Source organism: Sapajus apella, unplaced genomic scaffold, assembly GCF_009761245.1.
Source record: "Sapajus apella isolate SASKATOON/1434 unplaced genomic scaffold, GSC_monkey_1.0 scaffold23, whole genome shotgun sequence".
Lineage (NCBI taxonomy): Eukaryota > Metazoa > Chordata > Mammalia > Primates > Cebidae > Sapajus > Sapajus apella.
In genome coordinates, this window is record NW_022436963.1 from 27,664,579 (window position 1) to 27,686,304 (window position 21,726).

General features: G+C 33.2%; 1 protein-coding gene across 3 annotated transcripts in view; it reads left to right on the forward strand.

The window, feature by feature from the left end:
* Window positions 1–21,726, forward strand: part of CNTN6 (contactin 6) — a 295,215-nt gene that overhangs the window by 239,228 nt on the left and 34,261 nt on the right. For all 3 annotated transcript variants that reach the window (XM_032290508.1, XM_032290509.1, XM_032290507.1), the window contains one exon: window positions 9,443–9,570. In XM_032290508.1, coding sequence (XP_032146399.1) covers window positions 9,443–9,570 — 128 coding nt within the window. The remainder of the gene's footprint in view (window positions 1–9,442; window positions 9,571–21,726) is intronic.

Genomic DNA, 21,726 nt, shown 5'->3' on the forward strand with positions numbered 1-21,726 from the left:
CTAAACCGGGTATACATTATCATAATAATGAAAAGCATTTTACTCTGGCTTGTATTATACCCTTTAGTTTCATGACCAGAACTGTTCAAAAGAATGATTAAGTTTTGTTTTATACACCAAGCCTTATTCTAGTGATTTCAATGTAGAGTTGACCCTTGGACAATAGGGATTGAACTATGCAGGTCTATTTATACTTGAATTTTTTTCATTAAAAGTTACACTGACTGTGCCTGCCTTTCCTGCCTCTCCTTTCACCTCCTCCATCTCTTTCACCTTTGCCACTCCTGAGACAATAAGACCAGGACCCTCCTCTTCCTCCTTCTCAGCTTACTTAATGTCAAGATGATGAACTTTATTATGATCCACTTCCATGTAATGAATAGTAAATATATTTTATCTTCCTTTTGATTTTTTTAGTAACATGTTATCTTCTCTAGCTTAATTAATTGTAAAAATACCTTGTATAACACATATAACATACAAAACTTGTTCATGGACTATTTACGTTAACAGTAAGGTTCTGGTCAACTGGAGACTATTAGTAGTTAATTTTAAGGATTGAAAAGTTACAGGTGGAATTTCAACTATGTGAGTAATTTGGGACTCCTAACTGATGCATTGTTCAAAAGCCAACTCTATTTATTGGCATCAACTTTTGTACTGCTTTACAGGGCATCAGCAAACGAACAGAAAGTCACTAACAGAAAGTTGTTTTTATTTATAAACAAGTTGGTTATTTGACAAAATCACTTTCTGTTAGGAGACTGAATTCAATGATAATATTAACAAATATACATCTGGGCCTAGAAAGAAAAGGCTGACTATTTAACAGTAAATGCAATCAGAAAATACATATTTATTAAGTACCTGCTAACTTTCGGGCTTCTTGGAGAATATAAAGAAATAAAGAATATTAGCTGCTATTTTGGGACACCCATTTTGCTCTAGGCTGTATATATATATATTTATATATGTATGTCATAATGTATTTAATTCTCAAGACAAGGTAATGATATTGCTACTCATCTCTCCATTAAATATAAAGTTGGCATAGAAATCAAGCCAGTGCTCCTAAAGTAACATGGCCAAATAATGAAACTCAGGCACATATCCAAAGTGATCTGACTTTAGAGTCCATGGTCTTATAATCAATCTCTGTATCACTTGCCTCAAACAGGCCTTAACTTTTACAGCATATTTGGAGAGCAAAAATTAGTCTAAAAAGAAAATTAAAAATATAAGGCAGCAAAATGATTCAGATAATGACTCAGTAGAAAAAATACTGACTCCATATCAGAAGACCTGCATCCGGGCTCTAGTTAAGTTGGTTATTAAATCTCCCTGCATCTCAGTTTCTTGATGTGGGGAGAAAGAGTGTACTGTGAACTGTAGTGATTGGGAGAAGGATGTGATAGAGAAAATTGTGTATCTTGGTGGGGTTCCCCAGGAAACAGTGCTCAGTTCTGCTTCTCAGGGAGGTCCACTTGCAGGGCAGCAGTTTGACAATTGTCTCACTGAACAGCTGCTGCCTCACTTCAAGCCAAAGGCACATCACTGGTAGCTTGACATCTTAGTTTGTCAGCCACATAGGTTGTCTACAGACAGGTTGTAGAGAGAAACCACTTGGGAACAGTTTGTGGAAGGAAAGAAACAGGGATTTATTTGCCTGACTGTCCCTTTGCTGGTGGGGTTGCATTACCTAAAACTTTGACAGTTAGTGGAACTGAGAGAACCTAAAAGATTCATAATGTGTGTCTGAAACACTAGGAATCAAAGTAGGTTTTGGAGGGTGAATGGGATTCAGATAAGCAGATTAGAGAGCAAAGTCTCTGCTAGATACTTGGAGAAGAGAGTGTATGTTTTTGTCTGGCAGGTTCTGTGAAGAAAGATTTGCAAATTATAAGCATTTATTTAATCTTTGGGACTTACATGGCTCTTCTCTGAAAAGAAATATTTGTGTTCTTTCCCCAAGTCAGACAAAATAAAGGAAATGAATACAATATTTAGCAGTCCTTTCAGTAAATTTTCCTGAATTTTTTGGTAAGCGTTTCCTCTTATTCAGAGCTGATTCACAGTTACCTGTGTATGAACTTTGCTGAAAATGATCTACATTATTTGGTTCAGTGGCCAGATTTAGATTTGTTTCCTCTGCTTCTTTGATCCTGTCTCTCTTGAGATAGCACTTTTCACTTCATCTCTATCTCTTTTGCTTTTTTTCATTTTTACTACATTGATGGTCTTATAAAGAATGATGAATTAGGTTTTCATTAGTCCATTGATCAAATCTTTGAATTTTGCCCAGACAGGGGTATCAGATGTTCTCTGTGTATAATTTCTTAAGTACAATTACTTTTTTTTTAGACAGGGTGTCACTCTGTCCACCAGATTGAAGTGCAGTGGCACAATCCCAGCTTACTGCAACCTCTGCCTCCTGGGCTCAAGCGATTCTCCTGCCTCAGCCGCCTGGGTAGCTGGAATTACAAGCAGAAACCACCACACACAGCTAATCTTTGTATTTTCGGTAGAGATGAGTTTTCATCATGTTGGCCAGGCAGGTCTTGAACTCCTGACCTCTAGTGGGCCTGTGTGGTAGGATTACAGGTATATAGATGTGAACCACCATGGCCAACCATATAACTACTTATAATTAAAGTTATTGACATAAAATGATGGAAACGAGAATGTTTATTTTGATTTAAATCAGAAAACTTTGTAATTTACTTTTTTGTAGATTGTCATTCTATGTGGTTTGTTAAAATGAGAAAAATTTAAAAGATAGCTTATTAAATGACAGTGGATTAGCATAGATATTACATCTTAACTATAATAATCAGGTGCAAAAATCATTAAAATGCAATATTAATATTTGATCTGAAACAGATTCTGGTGGGACATTTTACCACAATATCAGTATTTGATCTAAAATAGATTCCAGTGGGACATTTTACCTAAAACTTAAATTGTGAACAGGAAGAATTTATACACACTTTTCTATGTCTTATCTAACTCATTTTAATCAAATCTATTTTACATTTTTCAAATATCAGTAAAATTAGTCAATTAAAATTTCATGGTCTACAGCATTATCTTTAGACAGAACTGGAAGCAATACTCCAGTTAATAATCTAACTATAAAAATAGCAATATTGCTCTAGTTTCAGCAATAAGAAATTATAATTGCCCAATGGCCTAATTTTTTTTTAATTTAAGAAATTTAGCTATTCTAATCTTCTTTGTTCTCAAACTTTGTACTAAGTTATGGTTGATACCAAACAAAAAAATCTGGAGCATTCTTCATTTTTTATTCACACCTTGGATCTACATTTACAGATCTGTTTTTTATATGTAAGCAAATTAAAGATTGGGTAGCTATCAGATTTGTTATAGTGACAAAAACGAAGGTGAAAGTTAACCTCTATTGTATTGAAATCATTAATTTTGAACAGGTATTATTTCATGCAGTGCAGGTGCTATGGTTTGGATATGGATTGTCCCTGCCAAAACTCATGTTGAAGTTTTATCCTCCATGTGGCAGTTTTGGAAGGTGGGACCTGTTTGGGTCTTGGGGGCAGATCCCCCCCTTAATAGATTAATGCTCTCCCTCTAAGGTGAGTAAGTTCTTGCTCTCTTGAGAATACATTAGTTCCAGCTAGAGAGTATTTTTAAAAGAGTCTGGTTTCCTCAGCCTCTGTCTCTTGCTTCCCATCTTGCCATGTGACCTCTTTGCACATACCAGTTCCCTTTCTGCTTTCTGCCATGAGTTGAAGCAGCCTGAGGACCTCACCAGCTGCAACTGCCCTACCGTGAACCTTCCAGCCACCAGAATCATGAGTCAAATAAACTATTTTTCTTTATAAATTACCAAGTCTCAGGTAGTCTGATATAGCAACACTAAATGGACTAAGAAGCCAGGAAAAAGAGGGTAAAAACCTTCCCCATTAGTCTTTAAGTAGTTCCTTAAAATAACGCAAAATTTGATGCATATGCTGCAGATAAAGAAGCCCTCCAAGTGGATTTGATGTGATCCTTCTTTTTCTTGATGTTCTATTCATCATGACCCATCAAGTACAAGGCAATAGATATAAAATCAAGCAAATAGATAGGACATCTGTTACTTTTGTTTTCTCTGTATACTACCTACCTTCCCTGACAGTGGGAAGATTAAAATGTTGCATGTTCAACTGCTCTAAAAAGTCTGCGCTCAACTTATCAGTTAAACTTGAAATGTTTATGTTATTAGCTTAGTTTTGTACATGTTCTATACTCTACCGCCACTATAAAATCTACTTGACTGTCAGACAAAGCTTATTCTTCTGAATTTTGATCCATTATGTGTTAGAGAAATAGTGTGGTACAATACAAATACTGTTAATTTTTCTATTAGTCAAATGGTCATACTATATCTACATGTGTACATGCCTAATTCTAATTCTACAGACATTTTAAATGCAAATGCTATAATTTGTGATTTAGTCATCTAAATAGAACACTGAACTTTGGTAATTTGGGGAAAATTTTTCTATTCAATTGTGTGAACAGTTATATTATTCTAATTAAGTGGATATTAGAGAATAAAGGCATGAGAGAAAGGGTGTTATCATTAAACTTTTTGAGGAAAAAAGGAGGAAACATACCAACACCATAAGTCAAATGTCAGAATTTGGTGACACGAAAACCAAGGAGAGTCTAGAGACAGATAACCAGAGTTTAAAGCCACATGACATACTTCTGAGTTCAGACATAGACAAGAATTTTAAGAAGACATTAGGCATGAGCAACAACTAGAGTGAGAATCAGAAAAAGTAATTGGAGTCCTGGAGGAGAGAAAATGCCAAATATTAGTGTCAGTAAGAATAAAAATTAGATTAATATCTAGCATTTAATTAACTTTCACAACAAGCACATTATCATTCCTAAAATAAAAATTAGAGCATTGCAAGTCAAAAAGATTAAGAACACAGACAAGCGGTTATGAATTCAAGGAAGATTTGTAAGGGGTGAAACTTCATGCTGAGGACTGTTTTGCTGACATTAGACTCCTTTCAAAAAGCCTGGCAAATAGTTAGCTCTCAGGCCTCTTTGTTCAAACTGCAGTGTGATAAAACAATTTCTTCTTTCCTTTTTGTTTATTCCTCATGAAGTTATAGATGTGCATACATTCTTAGGCAGGATGAGAAATCGGTTCACTAAAAACTTACCTATTGACTGCTAATGGAGTCAGGTACAGTACTAAGCATTTTGAACTATTTATGCCAATTAATCCTCATGACTCTGTGACACAGGTAATGTTAGTACTTCTATGCTATAGACAAAAAAACCCAAGGTCTTGGGCCATTAATCAACTTAGCCCGGTAATACAAAAATCAAATGTTGGGATTCAGATTCGGTCGTAGTTTGACCTCAAAGCCCATGTTCTTACCCACTCTGGTAATTACACTATTATTGCGTAGGATGGCACAAGAAAAGAAGAAAAATAATCGTTAGTATTAGCATGGCCATCGTTAGTACCTCACATGTTAAGATACCTTTGGTAAAACTCTTCCACAGCAGAAGAATGGATATCAAGCCTGCCTTTAAGATCCCTCATAAGCTAAGAACCTTGAGAAAAATGCACACATATGTACACACAAAAATGTTCCATCACATTTTAGAGAGTTATTGGACTCTGAAGGTCAGATTTAAAATATCCAATATTAAGGGCCATTTTATGCAAATAAAATTATACGTATGGCTACATACACACATATGTACACACACATAGCTTAAATTGATGCTGCTTTTAGTAACTATGTTATTAGTAAACTATGTTTTGGAAATGAACTGAAAGGGAACTTACTAAAATAAGTGTTTTCTGGTCTAAAGAAAGACATGGTTAGAATCTGAGCCCTCCGCCATCTAGTGGGTACCTTGAATCACTTATTGCTTCTCTTTATGCCTGTTGCCTGATTTATAAAATGGGGTCCAAACAATAACTAGCCCTGAGGTTTGTCTTAAGCATTCAATGAGCTGGCATTTAGTAGACACTTAGTAGAGGGCTTGTGCAGAGTCAGCTTCCTATATTATGCTGTATCCTCCGTAAATTTATAACAATGAGTTTTAATAAGGAAAAGAGTACCTTTAACATCTAACACTGTTTATTTTCACATTCCCATTATAACATCTAACATACTGATTCAAACACAGTAGACATTTACTAAGTATTTGCTGATTAAGAAAGAAAAAATATTTTAACATTGCTCTACTTTCAATCATTCATTTAAACTGCTATTGAATTTTTGGAAGCCTTTCTATCATTTCATGGTGCTCAGAAATTTCCTTACATATTTTTATGTTTCATTGTAGATTAGTAGTATAACTTCAACCTTAAATCCTCATATAATAATATATATAATATATAATTATTGTATTACCTTCTCCTTTTCCCTATAACTATATGCTTTTTACTAATTATTCATGCAAATCTCTATTTTTATTATCAGAATGTTTTTCCTGTTTTTTACAGATAGCTGAGCTCATCTATACTTCAGGCTGTGTTTTTTTTTTTTTTTTTAATGCCAGAGAAGCTTATATGCAAATGAAGGTAGAATATTTTAATATCTTTCATTGATATGTTATTAGCAATCTCGAGATGAAATATCTTTTTTGCATATTCCAAAAGAAGAATAGAAAAAAATCAATCTTTCTCTATGAATGCTACCAAAACCATCAATTAAACATTCCAGTTAATTCTTACATGTGCATTTTCCTTATCTGAAAATACCAATTGCTTGGTACAGCTTGATCTTCACTGACTGTTCCTTCTTTCTGTTTTTTAAAAATCATTTCTGCTAAGACATGTTTAGATATGCTAAAAAACTAGAAATTCTTACTTTTATAGTTTTTAATTTTTTCTTAATAAAATTGTCACAAGATTTTTCTATATTTTAATATCTCATTAATTAAAGGAGAAATCTAACTGATATATTGAAATTGAAATATTTGTACTATTTGTTATGCCAAAATTCTTTAGTTTTGATTAAATAACTGGATTTCTATATCCTAGATCAATAGAGAGAATTTTTAAAGTTTATTTTAATAAATAATAAATCAATTAGGTTACCAGTTTGGTTATTTTTATAAAACATCTAAAATTTAATGTTATTTTTTTATAAATATTTTAATAAGATTATAGGTAAGATGTATTCTTATTTTGAAGTAAAGATAAATTTTTCAGATTAAAGTTTAATTAATAGTAAATAGGTCAGTACTTCCCAAACTTTATTGTACATACTAGTCACTGTATATACAACAATGCATAGGGTGTCTTGTGAAAATGCAGTTTGTTTCATTAGGTCTGGGAGGAGAACACATATGAGGGAGTAAACACACTGAGTATCTTAAGGGTATCTAGTGATGACTCTGATGAAGCTTCTTGGTCCACATAATTAACATGCAAAATTATTTTACTAAATGTAAGGCAAAGTACTGGTTCTGGGAAAAGCATGAGTGCTAGGATATTTAGATATAATTTCATTTTCTGCTACTTAGCTAGGTAGTCTTGGGCAGATTTTTAACTTTTCTTAGTTTATTCTCTCTTAGTATCTTAAACAGTAGTAAGCATTTAAGAAATATTGATTGATTGATTAAGATTTCAAAAGAAATATTCAGCTCCAATGATGGCAATTTCAATTGAATGTAGCAAACACTGAAGACCTACTGAGCTTGAAACGATGGTATACTCAGGGTACCACTGTACACATGAATTATTCCTTTCTGGATGTTATATAAAAAATTATATGAAATATAAATATTGCCATTGACTTGTTGGCTGGAAAATTTGCTTGGTGGACTTTAGATATCAGCAGACGTTTCATTTATGTCACGTGTTTTTTATTGGCCAATAGTCCAGGTTTCTATGTTGCTCAAAATTCATAGTTATTCCTAAATGTTAGGGGTTTTCCAAAAGCTTCTCAAATTTACCTCTTCTAATTGAAATCAGATAAAAAATTTTATTTGGCCAGGAGTTTGCTGAATACTAGAATAGTTTTGTTACTCTGTCAATAATGGTATAATTCAATTGTTAATGTAAATTGGGATCTAGTACACTAGACATCTCAGAAATTAAATAAGACATTAAGTATCTGCTATTGGGGAATACGCTAAGATAATAACTTAAAAAAATCTGATTACATGCCATAGAACATTCTAAATTCAGATGCGGCTCCTTCTACTCAGTGATAACAGAATTTGGAATCTGTTACTAATAATAAATCCAACATCACAAGCTGGCTTCATACAAATTGTAGTTGGCTGGTATTCTCTGTGTTTCAAATTGAGTAATTAATTATATTAGCTACATTTCGTGTTATACATATATTAGAAACAATGATATGTTTGCAATGGAGCAAATATCATTTTGTTATTGTTAATGAATATGGCATGAATGCAAATTGTCTTGCCTTTCTTGCCTTTACAACTGTTGTTAAAAGTTAGTATGTTGTCACTTATTTTGATACAATCTTGACTGCCTACTAATGTTTAAAAGCATTGATAACTAAATTTGTAAGATATAAAATGTAGTAGCCTAAAATTGGGCAAATGTTTTTGTTTTTACATTTTTTTTCTGTCTCTTTATTACATTTGTTTTTATTTTTTTTAATGGTGAATTTTTCAGAAATTTTTTTTTTTTTTTTTTTTTTTTTTTTCTGATTTCAGTGGCATTCTGCTTTAGATTATGCTAGAGTTTCAGAGAAAATTTAATACGGATCATTTTATGAAAGATGGGAACTTCTTTGGCAGATAAACCTCCTTTGTGTACTCTATCTTTTAGGAATATTAATATTAATTCATAATTATTCCATGAAGCCTTTGTCTTTCTACTCCTTCCTTCCTCTTTTTGACGGGATAGGCCACATAATAAGCATGATCCTCTGGCCATGGAACCATATGGATAGTTTCTTCAACTCATCAGCACTGGCAAATACTGTCATGGTTCAGTACCCTGTTGTGTGGCCACAGAAAATGCTAAGACAGGCCATGTTTAAAAAGACATAGACTAATTGTGAAAATTGGCTTGCATTTCTCATAAGCCAAGTTTAATTTTCACCAGTGAGTTGACTTAAAAATACACATTAAATAGTTGCATTTCTTATTCATCAAGCAACTTGACATTATAACCACCAAGGACTGATTTGATTTTTAATATGCTTTGAAATCAACAATGATAATTCAAGTTATAGGTTGATAATTATCAATATTGTGTCAGAATATAAGCAAATGCCATTTGCTCTAACATGTAGACTCAGAGATAGCTCACAATTAAGAGCAGAATAATAGGAAAGGAATAAATTCATATTATCACATATCTCCATGACTTTAGTAATGTTTTAAAATAAAAATAAGCACTTATGATTTACCAATGTTGAAGAGCCTTACTTCCATTAATTATATATTTTCTTTTTAGAATATTTCTCTTGGAGGATGGCAGCTTCAAGATATACAATGTTACTAGGTCAGATGCTGGATCATATACGTGCATAGCCACAAATCAGTTTGGCACTGCAAAGAACACTGGCAGCCTCATTGTAAAAGGTATCATATTATCTTCATTTGTGCTAGATGAACATTGGAAATATGCATGCATATCATGACTTGTATCACAGTGTCAAACCTGTACCATATTATATATGTGAAATAGTTGATTTCACAATTTATTTAAGAGATCCATTATCGTACACATTAATAGGATGCACACTTTGCCAGTAGGATATCATGGTAGATGTGAATACTTTGTCAATCAAAAATGCTATCAGAGCAGAATTAGAGTTAAAACCTACACCTAAATTATTTGACTTTTTACATATGCCTTAATGTTAGGGGCCATGGACATTTTGATAAATTCACTAGATAGCATTTTTTTGGTTAAATGTCTTTCAAAATCTTTCTTTTCATATGAAACATTTACACATACATAAGGCTACCAAATATATAACTGGCTTATTTGTTTGTATAACTCTAGGTACAAAACTAATGAAATGCAGAGTCATGCATATGCTTTGATAAGCAGTTCTTTTCAAAGAGAAAAGAATTAAAATCTACGTGAGTCATTATTACATTTTCATCATCGTAATCAGATAAGCTCATATACTTTATAGATATATATTCTATACACTATTTTTAAGATTCCTAAATCAGTATCAATCCAAATGTTTCTACATTTATCACCAAGGGACATAATTAATATTAGAAGTATCTATTACCTATCTTTGCTACTTTATTTTGTTGAATGTCAGCTCAAAAAACTAGTATGTTTACTGGAAGCCATGCCATTTCTATCATTTCATTGCCTCCTGAATGATAAAAATAACTCTCTTGATAAAGCAGTTTGAGCGGCTAATTAAGCCCAAATGATTAAAATCAACATTTGGTGCTTTCTCATCTTTTCCATTAAAAATAAATATATTCAATAAAAAAAATAGCTGCTACACTTCAACCATCATTTAAAATATCTGAAGGAAAATAAACACCCACCTTTGAGCCCGGAAGATATTTCTGCCAACTTGTCTCAAGCGTATTACATTATGATGACAATTGTCTGAAGTACTCTGGGGAAATGTGACTGATAAAACTTGATGTGTCAAAATCCAACCAGTGTGGCACATTCTGAAAAACTTCACTTCCTTAAGATTGTATTGTCATCAAGTTTTAAGACAGAGATGGGCTTAAATGTTTCAAGGTAGATGCTATGGCTATATTTAAGAACAGACTTTTTCTCCAGCAAATTCTGGGCAATACTCAGACACTGAAAAATGTGAATGCTTTATGTTTGAAAAAGTAACAAGTTCATTAAGGGAAGAAAGAGATTTATTATATCATTTCAAATTAAGAAGGTGTAGATAGCACATACTAATTTTATTACAGCAGAAGATTAAAATGTGGTGAAGGATGAAAAGGCATTGGATAAATCTTCTGGGCATAGAAAAATCCAGAGGGTATTAAAACATGAAATAGAAAGGATGGAAAATATCAGCAGCAGGAACATAGTTTTTAAAAGAAAGTTTCTTTAGAATATTGGCTATCTGGGAGCAGGACCAATGTTTTCGCTGCTAAAATACAATAAAATACAATAATGGAGATCCCGTCACCCTAAAGGATAAGAAAAACAAAGGTTAATGGATAGATTAAACTGAATGAATAGTCTCTCTTCCTCCAGTGTTTCTTAGACCTTTGTCATCATGATACTCACTGTTCACTAATAATTGATGAAAGAAAAATAAAAGGTGACAACTAACAAAACTATTAATGAAGAAACTTGGAAGCCACTGGATGTGTTCTGGTTGTAACATTTACATATTTCAGATGTGTAATAGAGCCGTGTTTTCTGCACTAGATTCCTAGTTCTTATGATGGAAATAAGTTTATTTGCACTTTCAGGTATTCCATAAATCACACCATAATCCCCAGGTACTCCTCTCTTTCCACAAGTTAAAAAAAAAAAAAAAATCAAGATAGCTAAGTTAAAAAAAAAAAAAAAAAGAATCCTGACTTACATTTTTTTGTTGTTGTTCTTTTCTATTTTCCTTTGCTGAGGCTGTTGAAACAAAATTATCCCACTTGGCACTCCTTGTTACCTTAATCAGTTCCACTCTTTCTTCTTCTACATCACTTTCTATTTCTTATAAACTATATAACTGACTTATTTATTATGTTTATGGGTGGCTCTTTTTTTTTTTGTCTTTCCTTCCCTTCTAGAACAGAGGCATAAAGTGGTCAGGGATTTTTGTTTTAATCAATGATGAACCGTAAGTCTTAGAACATTGCTGGGAACAGTGTGTGCCCAGTAAATATTTATTAATTTAGTGAAGTGCTATTATTTTATACAGCCTAGTTCACAGGGATACTTTCCATACTGGCTTCCTTTCTCTAAAACCTGACAGTTTTCAGTTTTTTGGAGTCTGAACTTCTTAGGATGCTTTGCAAAAAAAGAACATCGAGGAAAAAAACAAACATTTTAGGCGCATTCACTTTCCAATTGTAGGATTTGAATCTTATATTTTTGAACAACATCATTCTCCTCACTCTCCTTAGGGGGTGCAAGACTAAACCTATATTGAAATCCAAAAATTCATAAAGAGAATTCATTGTTCTGGTATTTCTAGCACAGTACAGGAGAATAATTTACATATGCAAAAACAGTAAGCGTTAATATAACTGATGTCACTATACATGATTGTCAAGTTACTTTCATGCATTTACCTCTAATAACAGGAAGGAAATTTTGTTATATTTTAACCTTCATGATATATCCACATCCCATTTTAAGTGGATTTTAGGGCCTTTTGCTTCTTCATCATTAACAAGTACTATCTTGTGCAATACAAACATTTACATACTTAACCACAAAAATATATAAATAAATAAAATAAACACAAAATTTGTGTTTTAGAAACACAAAGTTTTAGAAGCTTTGCTTTATTATTTATTTGTAATGTTTAATCTTTATTAAATTGTGTGACTGTCATACAAGCACATTTCTATTATTAGCATGTCCTCTTGACTGATATCTCTAATTCCCTTTCATGTAAAAACGTTGAAGACATCACTGCCAAGGAATTATTTTACAACCTACAAATCTGAAGCTTAGAAAAAATTGTAATAGTGTACTCAACCATTTTCTTGACTATTGGGTGTATAGTCATTTGGTTGGTTGTTAACATGGCTTAATAGTTGTATATGTGTGTGTGTGTGTTTTCTCATCAATAATGTTCATCTGATTGTCATTACAGAATCAAATATAATTTTGTTTCTCAAGCCTAAATCAGTGGATAGTGACCTTAACAATAACAGATTGTTAAGGAGCAAATGAGAAATTTCAGTAAAGCTGATAAAAACAATCGTCTCCCTTTGAATTTACTTATCAGCCTCAGTCATGCAAGAAATGTTATTGTTAGATGGCACGTAAAAAGATAATAGTTACAAGAGTGAGATATTTTCCAGCTTAGTTTTTATCCGCTGTGGCTTATCTATGTTAAGAGGATTCTGAAGTTATCTGCACTGTATGTTGGCAATTTCTATTTCACTAATACAGCAGGATAAGGCAATTTTCCATTCAAACATTGTGAGTGCAATTAGCAGCAACTTTGCCAGTGCCTCAGAAGATGCCCAGTATAATTTGAGGACATGTTTCATAGGCACAAACAGGGAATCAAGAGGAAAGAGATTTTAAGTGGTTTCATTTTGGAGGACTGAGATTCAAATTACAATGTGTACATACACTAAGAGGTATATGAAAATCACATAAAAGGGGAAATTATTTGATCTGGCATTTGGAAAATTATTAAAAAGCAGAGTAGCAGCAGGATAAAAATGATCTTGTTTGCAGGCAACATTTGTTTTTGTTTCCCCACTGGAGAAGTTTTGGATGTTCAATTATAGGCCTCATTGCTTCAGTGTTATTTTCAACTGAAACGTTGGAACTTGGAAAAGCATATCTAATGTGCAAATTAAGTTTATTGCTGCTCATTTAGTTGTTTATTCTTTGTGATAGAAGTCTTCATTATACCAGCATTACAGACTGGCCTATCCATTTTCTCCAGCAGAATGAGAGTATTCACTAATACCGGTCTACGTTTACTAAGAGAAATGCTCAAGATACGTAGATAATTGGAGGCTTTGTGGCACTAAAAGGCAGTTTGAAGGATTTGAGGTATCAAGCTCAGCGTTATTGAGAAGTCCAGCTTGATTGAGCAAACCAAAAGTACAATTTCAGAGAAATGACAAGATGCATTGGAATACATTTGTCATATTGTAGTACTAGAAAACACCAGAGAAGTCTCCAGTAGCACTAAAATCTCCCCCAAAATATTCTATTCCACATGCCACTTTCCTACAAAGAATAACTGAAATCATTTCAATAGAACAAAGACTTTGATTTAAAAATTATTGATGGTAAAAATTATTTTCAAGATGAGACAATATATAATGAGTTATTATACTGGTCAGATGAAAATTTTTCCTGTTCCAATATTGAAAGTGATGCTGAGTGAATTACTGAAACTTGAATACTATAATCTCTTCAAGTAAAAATGTAAAAACAAGCACAAAACATGCATCAGTTTAAGCAAGCCCACTAAGATCAATGTTATCTTGGTCTTCTTGACAATTTAGTTCATAGTCTTTTTAAAATGTAGAACATGTCACTCAGATTAAATTACCACATAAATTATACAGCTGTTTTTCTTTTTTACAAAACATAATGTGAAGGATAGATATTAATACATTATAGGTTTTGCCACTTTTTTTCAAGATACTTTTACTGCATAGTTTAAGGCTATTCTTGGTCAATGTTTTGTTTTGTTTAGTTGTGATAAAAATAGGGAATGTATAACTAGAGTTTTATGCCAGTTGAAGGAGACCAGACACAGAAGAGTACAGACCACTTTGATAAAGTGGTTAATGCACAGCCTCTGAAATTACATTAACCTGCTCTTACGAACATGGACGTTGATGACTTTGTTTTTATTGTTATTCATGTTGTATTTATTATTATTATTCATTACTATGTGTTGAATACATGCTCTGTCCCAGGCACCATGATAGGTTATTTGTGTATATCATCTCATTTAACTTTCAGAACAATGCTTTGAAGCAGATATTGTCATCTCCATTTTATACAAGGGAGACTGAGGAATAGGTTGCTAAACCACTTGCCCAAGGTCCATGTGTTAGTAAGTTGCAGAACTTTTGCTTTTCTTCTTTTCCATCTTTCAACAAATGTATGTATTAAAAACCACATGAGACAATTTCACATGACATTGTTCCAAGTCCAGCAGGAATAAAAATATAGTAACATGCAGATATTAGTATTTTCTCCTAAATACCTCAGCCCTCATTCGAGTGCAATATTTGTATGTATATTTTTATATGTAAAAATTCATTAGAGTACAATATTTATATGTACATTTACAATTTATTATATGTAAATTACATATAAATGTACATTTATGTAAAATTTACATATAAAATACATAAATTTTACATGTATATTCACTAAATTTTGAAAATGGCATTTGTAACCCAAAATGCACAAGATGTAGAACATTATTATGACCCTCGATCTAGAACTTCTTTTCATGTCACTTAATCTTTATTCCTACTACACTCCTAGAAGCAGCCACTATAATAATTTTCTGACCATAGATTTCATACAAATGCTATCTTACAGTATGCATTCTTTTGTGTTTGGCCTCCTTCATGCAGCACACACCACTAGCTATCCACCTCCTATTTTTATTAAGATAAAAAAAAAAGGTCACTTTAACCAATTTATTTATTTATTGCAGGTAGCCATATACATACATACATATATATACATATATATATATATATATGTATATATATGTGTGTATATATATGTGTGCGTGTGTGCGTGTGTGTGTGTGTGTGTGTGTGTGTGTGTGTGTGTGTATTAAACTCTTGTCTTTTTTATCTTCAGTTTCCCACCCAAACCTACAAACACTTATACTCACTTGTATCTTGAGTTTTTAGTTAGGAATTGGAAATTTAGTAAATTTACTTTGACACTTTTCTGACTCTAAAAGAGGCAATTAGGCTATTCTGCTTCTTAGGCATTCTATCTCTAAATTGGCTCAGTGGTCACTTATGCTGTATGGCCTTTTTTTTTTTTTTTTTTTTTTTGGAATAAAGTGTGTCATTAAGATGGAAAAGACTCCCCCAGAAGCAAATTATATTTTCAGTCTCTGGATCCTGAATACTCAAGCATGTAGTTACCAAATGCCTTCAAGTCCAAAAGAGGAATGGGGTTGAAGGGTGTGAAGAAGGGGAAAAAAATCACATGAATCAAACTTAGCCTTATCCTCCTTGTCTGGCTTTTATTTTTTCGTTTTGACTCCCCTCATCCCAACATGAAACGATCAGAAGAAAATATCCTTTGTATTTGGTAAAATATTATTATCTAACTTATTGGAAAATAATATTGCCAGGTAAAATAAAATTTTCTAACTTCATCTTCTATAAAACTATAGGCTGGGTGTGGTGGCTCATGCCTGTAATGCCAGCACTTTGAAAGGCTGAGGTGGGAGGATTGCTTGAGATCAGTAGTTTGAAACCATAGCAAGACCTTATCTCTACTAAAAAAAAAAAAAAAAATTAGTGTTATCTTGGTCTTCATGACAATTTAGTTCATAGTCTTTTTTAAATGTAGCACGTCACTCAGTAAGTTACCACATAAATTATACAGCTGTTTTTTTTCTTAATGTATATTTTATAAAACATAATGTGAAGGATAGATATTAATACATTATAGGTTTTGGTGGCACATGCCTATGGTCCCAGCTGCTTCGTAAGCCGAGATGGAAGGATCACTTGAGCTCAGAAATTCGAGGTTGTAGTGAGCTATGATCATGCCACTGCACTCTAGCCTGGGCAACACAACAGGATCCTGTCTCAAAAAAACCCCCAAAAACAAAAATCTACAGAAGTCTTCTATTGTATAATTCACTACAGCCTAGAATAAAGTTACTATTGGAAAACAGTTTGAATGAACACTATCTATTTATAAGAAATATAAATATGGTACCATGAATATGTTGTCATTGCCTATTGAGTACTGACAGCTTTGAAACAGTAGTTGCCATATCTGATTTATTAAGCAGAATCTATAGTGCATGCTCTTTTTAAATAAATGTCAGGCCCTACTTTGTTTTTTAATATAAAAGATCTGTGTTTACATTTTACATTATTATTTGCTAGGAAAGTAGGGTAACCTTGCATGATACTTAGACATGTTTTCTCAGTTAGACATCTCCATTTTTAGACAATGCTGTCTCTAGATTGGTTCTTCATTTGTTTCTTTTACTCTGCGGTTCTCAATAGTCTTTTCATACTTATTCCAAGTCATTTAAATATGGAAGTAGTAGATAAATGGGTAATGGTACCTGAAAGTAAAGTGGAATATATGGACCATGATTACTTTATGCATTGAAATTAAATTTTACTCTGCTGTGGTGAAATATGGTAAGTGCTGCAAGTAGATTTTAATCTGTAGATACACATGTGTGAGCAGATAATCATGCACTTGTGTAAGAGGATATAAAACATTTTAGACTTATGGATTGTATATACAAAGAGGAAAAGTATTTAAATAAAGACTAAAAACTATTTCTGGCTTGCTAGACGTGGAGAAATAAAGACCCCATCACACTGACTTCCTTGTTTGTTTGCCTGCTTTTCTCTGTCCAAGGTTTATTTCAGAGTATTAGCTTTGATTTCCTGTGTTTGCTTTCCCTCCTTTTGTCTGTTTGCTTAGTTTTCTATGGACTTGACAATAATTCATTTCCTAAGCTATCTCAATTGTCTCCCTTCAATATTAGCCTGCCCTGTGTGTTGAAGCTCCGTTGCCTAAACTGCATGCCTTTCTTTTTCTTAACATACTCCCTAATTTTGGTAGATTAAATCTTCCAGTGCATATTTGAGAAAGGATCCAAGAGAAATACAATGTTTTTGAAATCTTTCATGTTTGAAAATGTCTTTATTCTATGTTTACATTTTGTTAATGGTTTAGCTTGAAATAGAATTCTAGCTTGGAAATCATTGTTTTTCAGAAAGTTTGAGCTGTTGCTCTGCTCTGAAAGATGAAACCTTTTGGATTTCTGATCTGTTGTTTGTGACATCTTTTTCCTCTTGTTCTTTAGAATTCTGTATTCTCCGTGTTTGACAATTTCAAGATAATGTGTCATGTTTTAAAGCTGTTATCAACCATTATACTGGGCATTAGGCAGGCTTTGTCACCCTAGAAACTCATACTTCTTGTTCCTAGAATATCTTACTGAATAATTTAATATTTTATTCTGGCCAGGCGCGGTGGCTCACGCCTGTAATCCCAGCACTGTGGGAGGCTGAGGCGGGCGGATCACGAGGTCAAGAGATCGAGACCATCCTGGCCAACACGGTGAAACCCAGCCTCTACTAAAAATACAACAATTAGCTGGGCGTGGTGGCACACACCTGTAGTCCCAGCTACTCGGGAGGCTGAGGCAGGAGAATTGCTTGAACCCGGGAGGCGGAGGTTGCAGTGAGCCGAAATTGCGCCACTGCACTCCTGCCTGGCAACGGAGCGAGACTCTGTCGCAATAAAAAAAACAAAACAACAACAACAAATATATATATATATATATTATTCCACTCCTTTTTCCTAAAAGCCCTATTATTTAAATGCTATATTTCCTAAACTGGCAGTCTAGTTTAAAGCTATATTCATCTATATGTATATATATATACACATACATGTATATTCCATATAGATTCTATATATTTGATATACATGTATGTATACATGTATTTTTTTTTCTTCTTTGTTTTTCTCCTAGTCTTCATTTTATAGCTGTACCTACCCTTGGTATCTCATCCAGTTTTATGTTTTTAAATACCATCTATAAGTTAATTCCCAAACTCAAATCAAGTTAATTCCAACTGGAATAGTCCTCCTTAATCCCCAAATCCAACAGCCTATTTTATCATATTCACTTACAAATTTACTGTATCCTAACATTGAACTCCTGATTCTTACTCTCTAAACTTGTTTCTGCTGTATTCTTTCTCCACTATACTAATGACAGTCTATACAGACAGTTGTTTGGGCCCAATCTTTGAGATTATTTTTAGTTCTTTTCTTTCATTCAAACCCCATATTCAATTGCCCCAAAATAGTTTCAGCTTCAAGGTACATACAGAATCTAACCACTTCTCACCACTTCAATTAGCAAACTTTAAGCCATGCCATCTCTTTCCCAGAGTATTGCTCTAGCACAGAATTGCTCAACCAGGATGATTTTTCTCTCCCAGGGGACATTAGCAAAATATGCAGATATTTTCGGTTTTCACAACTGCAGGGTCTACTCACATCTATCCTAGATAGAGGCCAGGAACGCTACTAAGAATCCTACAAGTCAAAGAACACCCACCCGATCCCACCCACAGCCCTGCACCACACACACGCTAAACCCACCCCTGACACACACAACAAAGAATTATTTGGACAAAGTGTTCATAAATATTAAGCTTGGAAACCCAGTATTAGCTTCAAAAGTGTTTGTCCTAATTATTTGTTTTCCTTCTAAAAGCTACAATGTTCCTAACAAAATGTAGGCAAGGCTCTGTCACTCTTAGGATTGAAATCTTCTACTGGTTCTTCAGTTCAGTTTTGTTCCTTTTGTTCAGCATTTTTACTGATGTATCACTTGAAGTAAGATAAGAGTGCAATACCAATTAAATGGTTTTTAATAGATGATTGAATAAACAATTAGCATATTTCTATATTAAGGATCTCTACATCTGTTCAAAATTATACTTATTTCTTTCTCTAACTGACATCAATTACCATATTCTTCAAGCTATTATCTAAATACCTATTGACAAATGGCCTAAATATTTCTACCAACACACTTAATCTATTATGAAACATTAGTAGTAATGAAGAATAACCTGTCATAACTAGTTGAAGTAAGCTTAACACAACAACCTCTCACTAATGTTCACCACAAATATTGTTAAAGAATATCTTAAAAATAAGCAAAAATAGTTATTTCGAGGAATTGTGACAACAGCCAAGGTATTTGCAACATGAGGCGCAGTAGCCTGGAGAAAACAAAAGTACAGATAGGTGAGCTCACATTCCCTGCTACTGAATTTCTTCTTAGAAATTTACCATTTCCTAAGCAGTATAAATCAGGAATGAAGAAACCAAACAGAAGGCAGAAAATATCTAAGCAGAAATTTTGGTAACTTCACAGTGAACGGAAAAACAAATAGAGGTTCAGAATAAACCAAATAGAATGAGATTTGCTAGGCAACTCAACCTTGAGTTAGGACATCCAAAAGACTGTGTCATAGTAAGAAAACAAAACAAAATAAAATATAATTGACCAAGACTTAAAATGACTAAGATCCAGACCCAGTTCATATCAGTTTTGGACCAGCTTCTGGCTATTTTCGTAATTGCATGCTCAAAAAAGTAAATCTTCTTGGCAAAAATATAACATTATAAAACCATTAAGTTTTTGATCCACAATATGTAGCATTCAATAAAATGTTGCTAGGAATAACAGGAGCTAAGACTAAATGACCAAAAGCCAGAGGGAAAAAAAATAGTAGCAGGTCTCAGTGATAGAAATATTGAAGTTTTCAGAAAGAGCTTTAAAATAATCTCGATTAATGTATTTTAAAAAATAGATGACAAGATGGAGAATTTCAGAAAGGAAATGGCATGTGTTAAAACTCCAATGGAAAGTGTAGAACTGACAATTGCAAGAGCTAATATTAAGACCAATACATTGATTTAACACCAGAATAGATATAGCAGAAAGAGGATTAATGAAGGGGAGGATGTGTGAATAGAAAATATCTAGACTACAACATGGAGAGATAATACAATGAGAAAGACATTAAGTATCATAAGGAACATATGGAATATGGTGAATAACTTTTAACATACATAAAATCATTGTTCCAAAAGGAGCAGAGGAGAGTGAAAGAAGGTTAGGCATGAGAAATATTGAAGAAATATTTGCCAGATATTTAAAAAAACTGAAGATAATAACAAGCATTCAATTCAAGACATTGTGTGAGCCCCAATTCAGACAAATACAAAGGAAAGCTTAGCTAAGCACATAGTAGTAAAACTAAAGGAAAAAAAATCAGATAAAAAAGATGCATTATGTCAAAAAACCAAGACTAGCAGTTGATGTAACAAGGGAAAAAAGAATCCAGAAGAAAATGAAATGACATTTTTAGTGGGCTAAAGACAATACCAGTAAGGATACTATTCCCATTTAAAAATTTCCCCCAAATAATGACAAAATAAAGATGCTTCCCAACAAACAAAACCTGAGAGAATCCCCATCACTCAAAAAAATTAAAATTGCTTATGCTTAAGGTGTACAACACCTTAAATGTTTTGATATACATGTGGTTAATAAAATGGTTACTCTAGTCAAGCAAGTTAACCCATTTCCTCATACATCTGTCTGTTTTGTGTGATGAGAACACCTGAAATCTGCTTTCTTGAAAATTCTCAGTACACAGTACAGTATTTATGATACAGTATTATTAACTATATCATCATGCTGTGCATTTCTATCTCTAGACTTATTTATTCTACATAATAGTAACTTTGTACCTTTTGACCAACATCTTCCTATTTCCCTCACATTTCTGCTCTGAGTGACCAACAGTCTACCATCTGTTTGTATGTATTTGACATTTTTTGATGCAGCCTACAAGTTAGATCCCATAGGGTTTTTCCTTCTGTGTTTGACTTACTTTATCTAGCATAGTTCCTCCAGATTCATCTATGTTGTTGCAAATGGTAGTATCTCCTTTTATAGAGCTGAATGATATTCCCTTGTGTATACATATCAGAATTTCTTCATCTGTCATCCATTGATGGACCCGAGGTGATCTTCATATCTTAACTATCATGAATAATGCTGCACATGTGGGCGCAGATATACCTTTGACTATTTGATTTTATTTCCTTTGGCTGTTTATCTGCAAGAGGGATTGCTGGGTTGTATGGTATCTCTGTTTTTAACTTTAAGGAAACTTCCATACTGTTTTCCATAATAGGTGCACCAATTAATATTCCCACCAATAGTATATAAGTGTTCCCTTTCTCTCAACCTTAGATAACAGTTACCTCTTGTCTTTTGGATAATAGCTATCCTGTTAGGT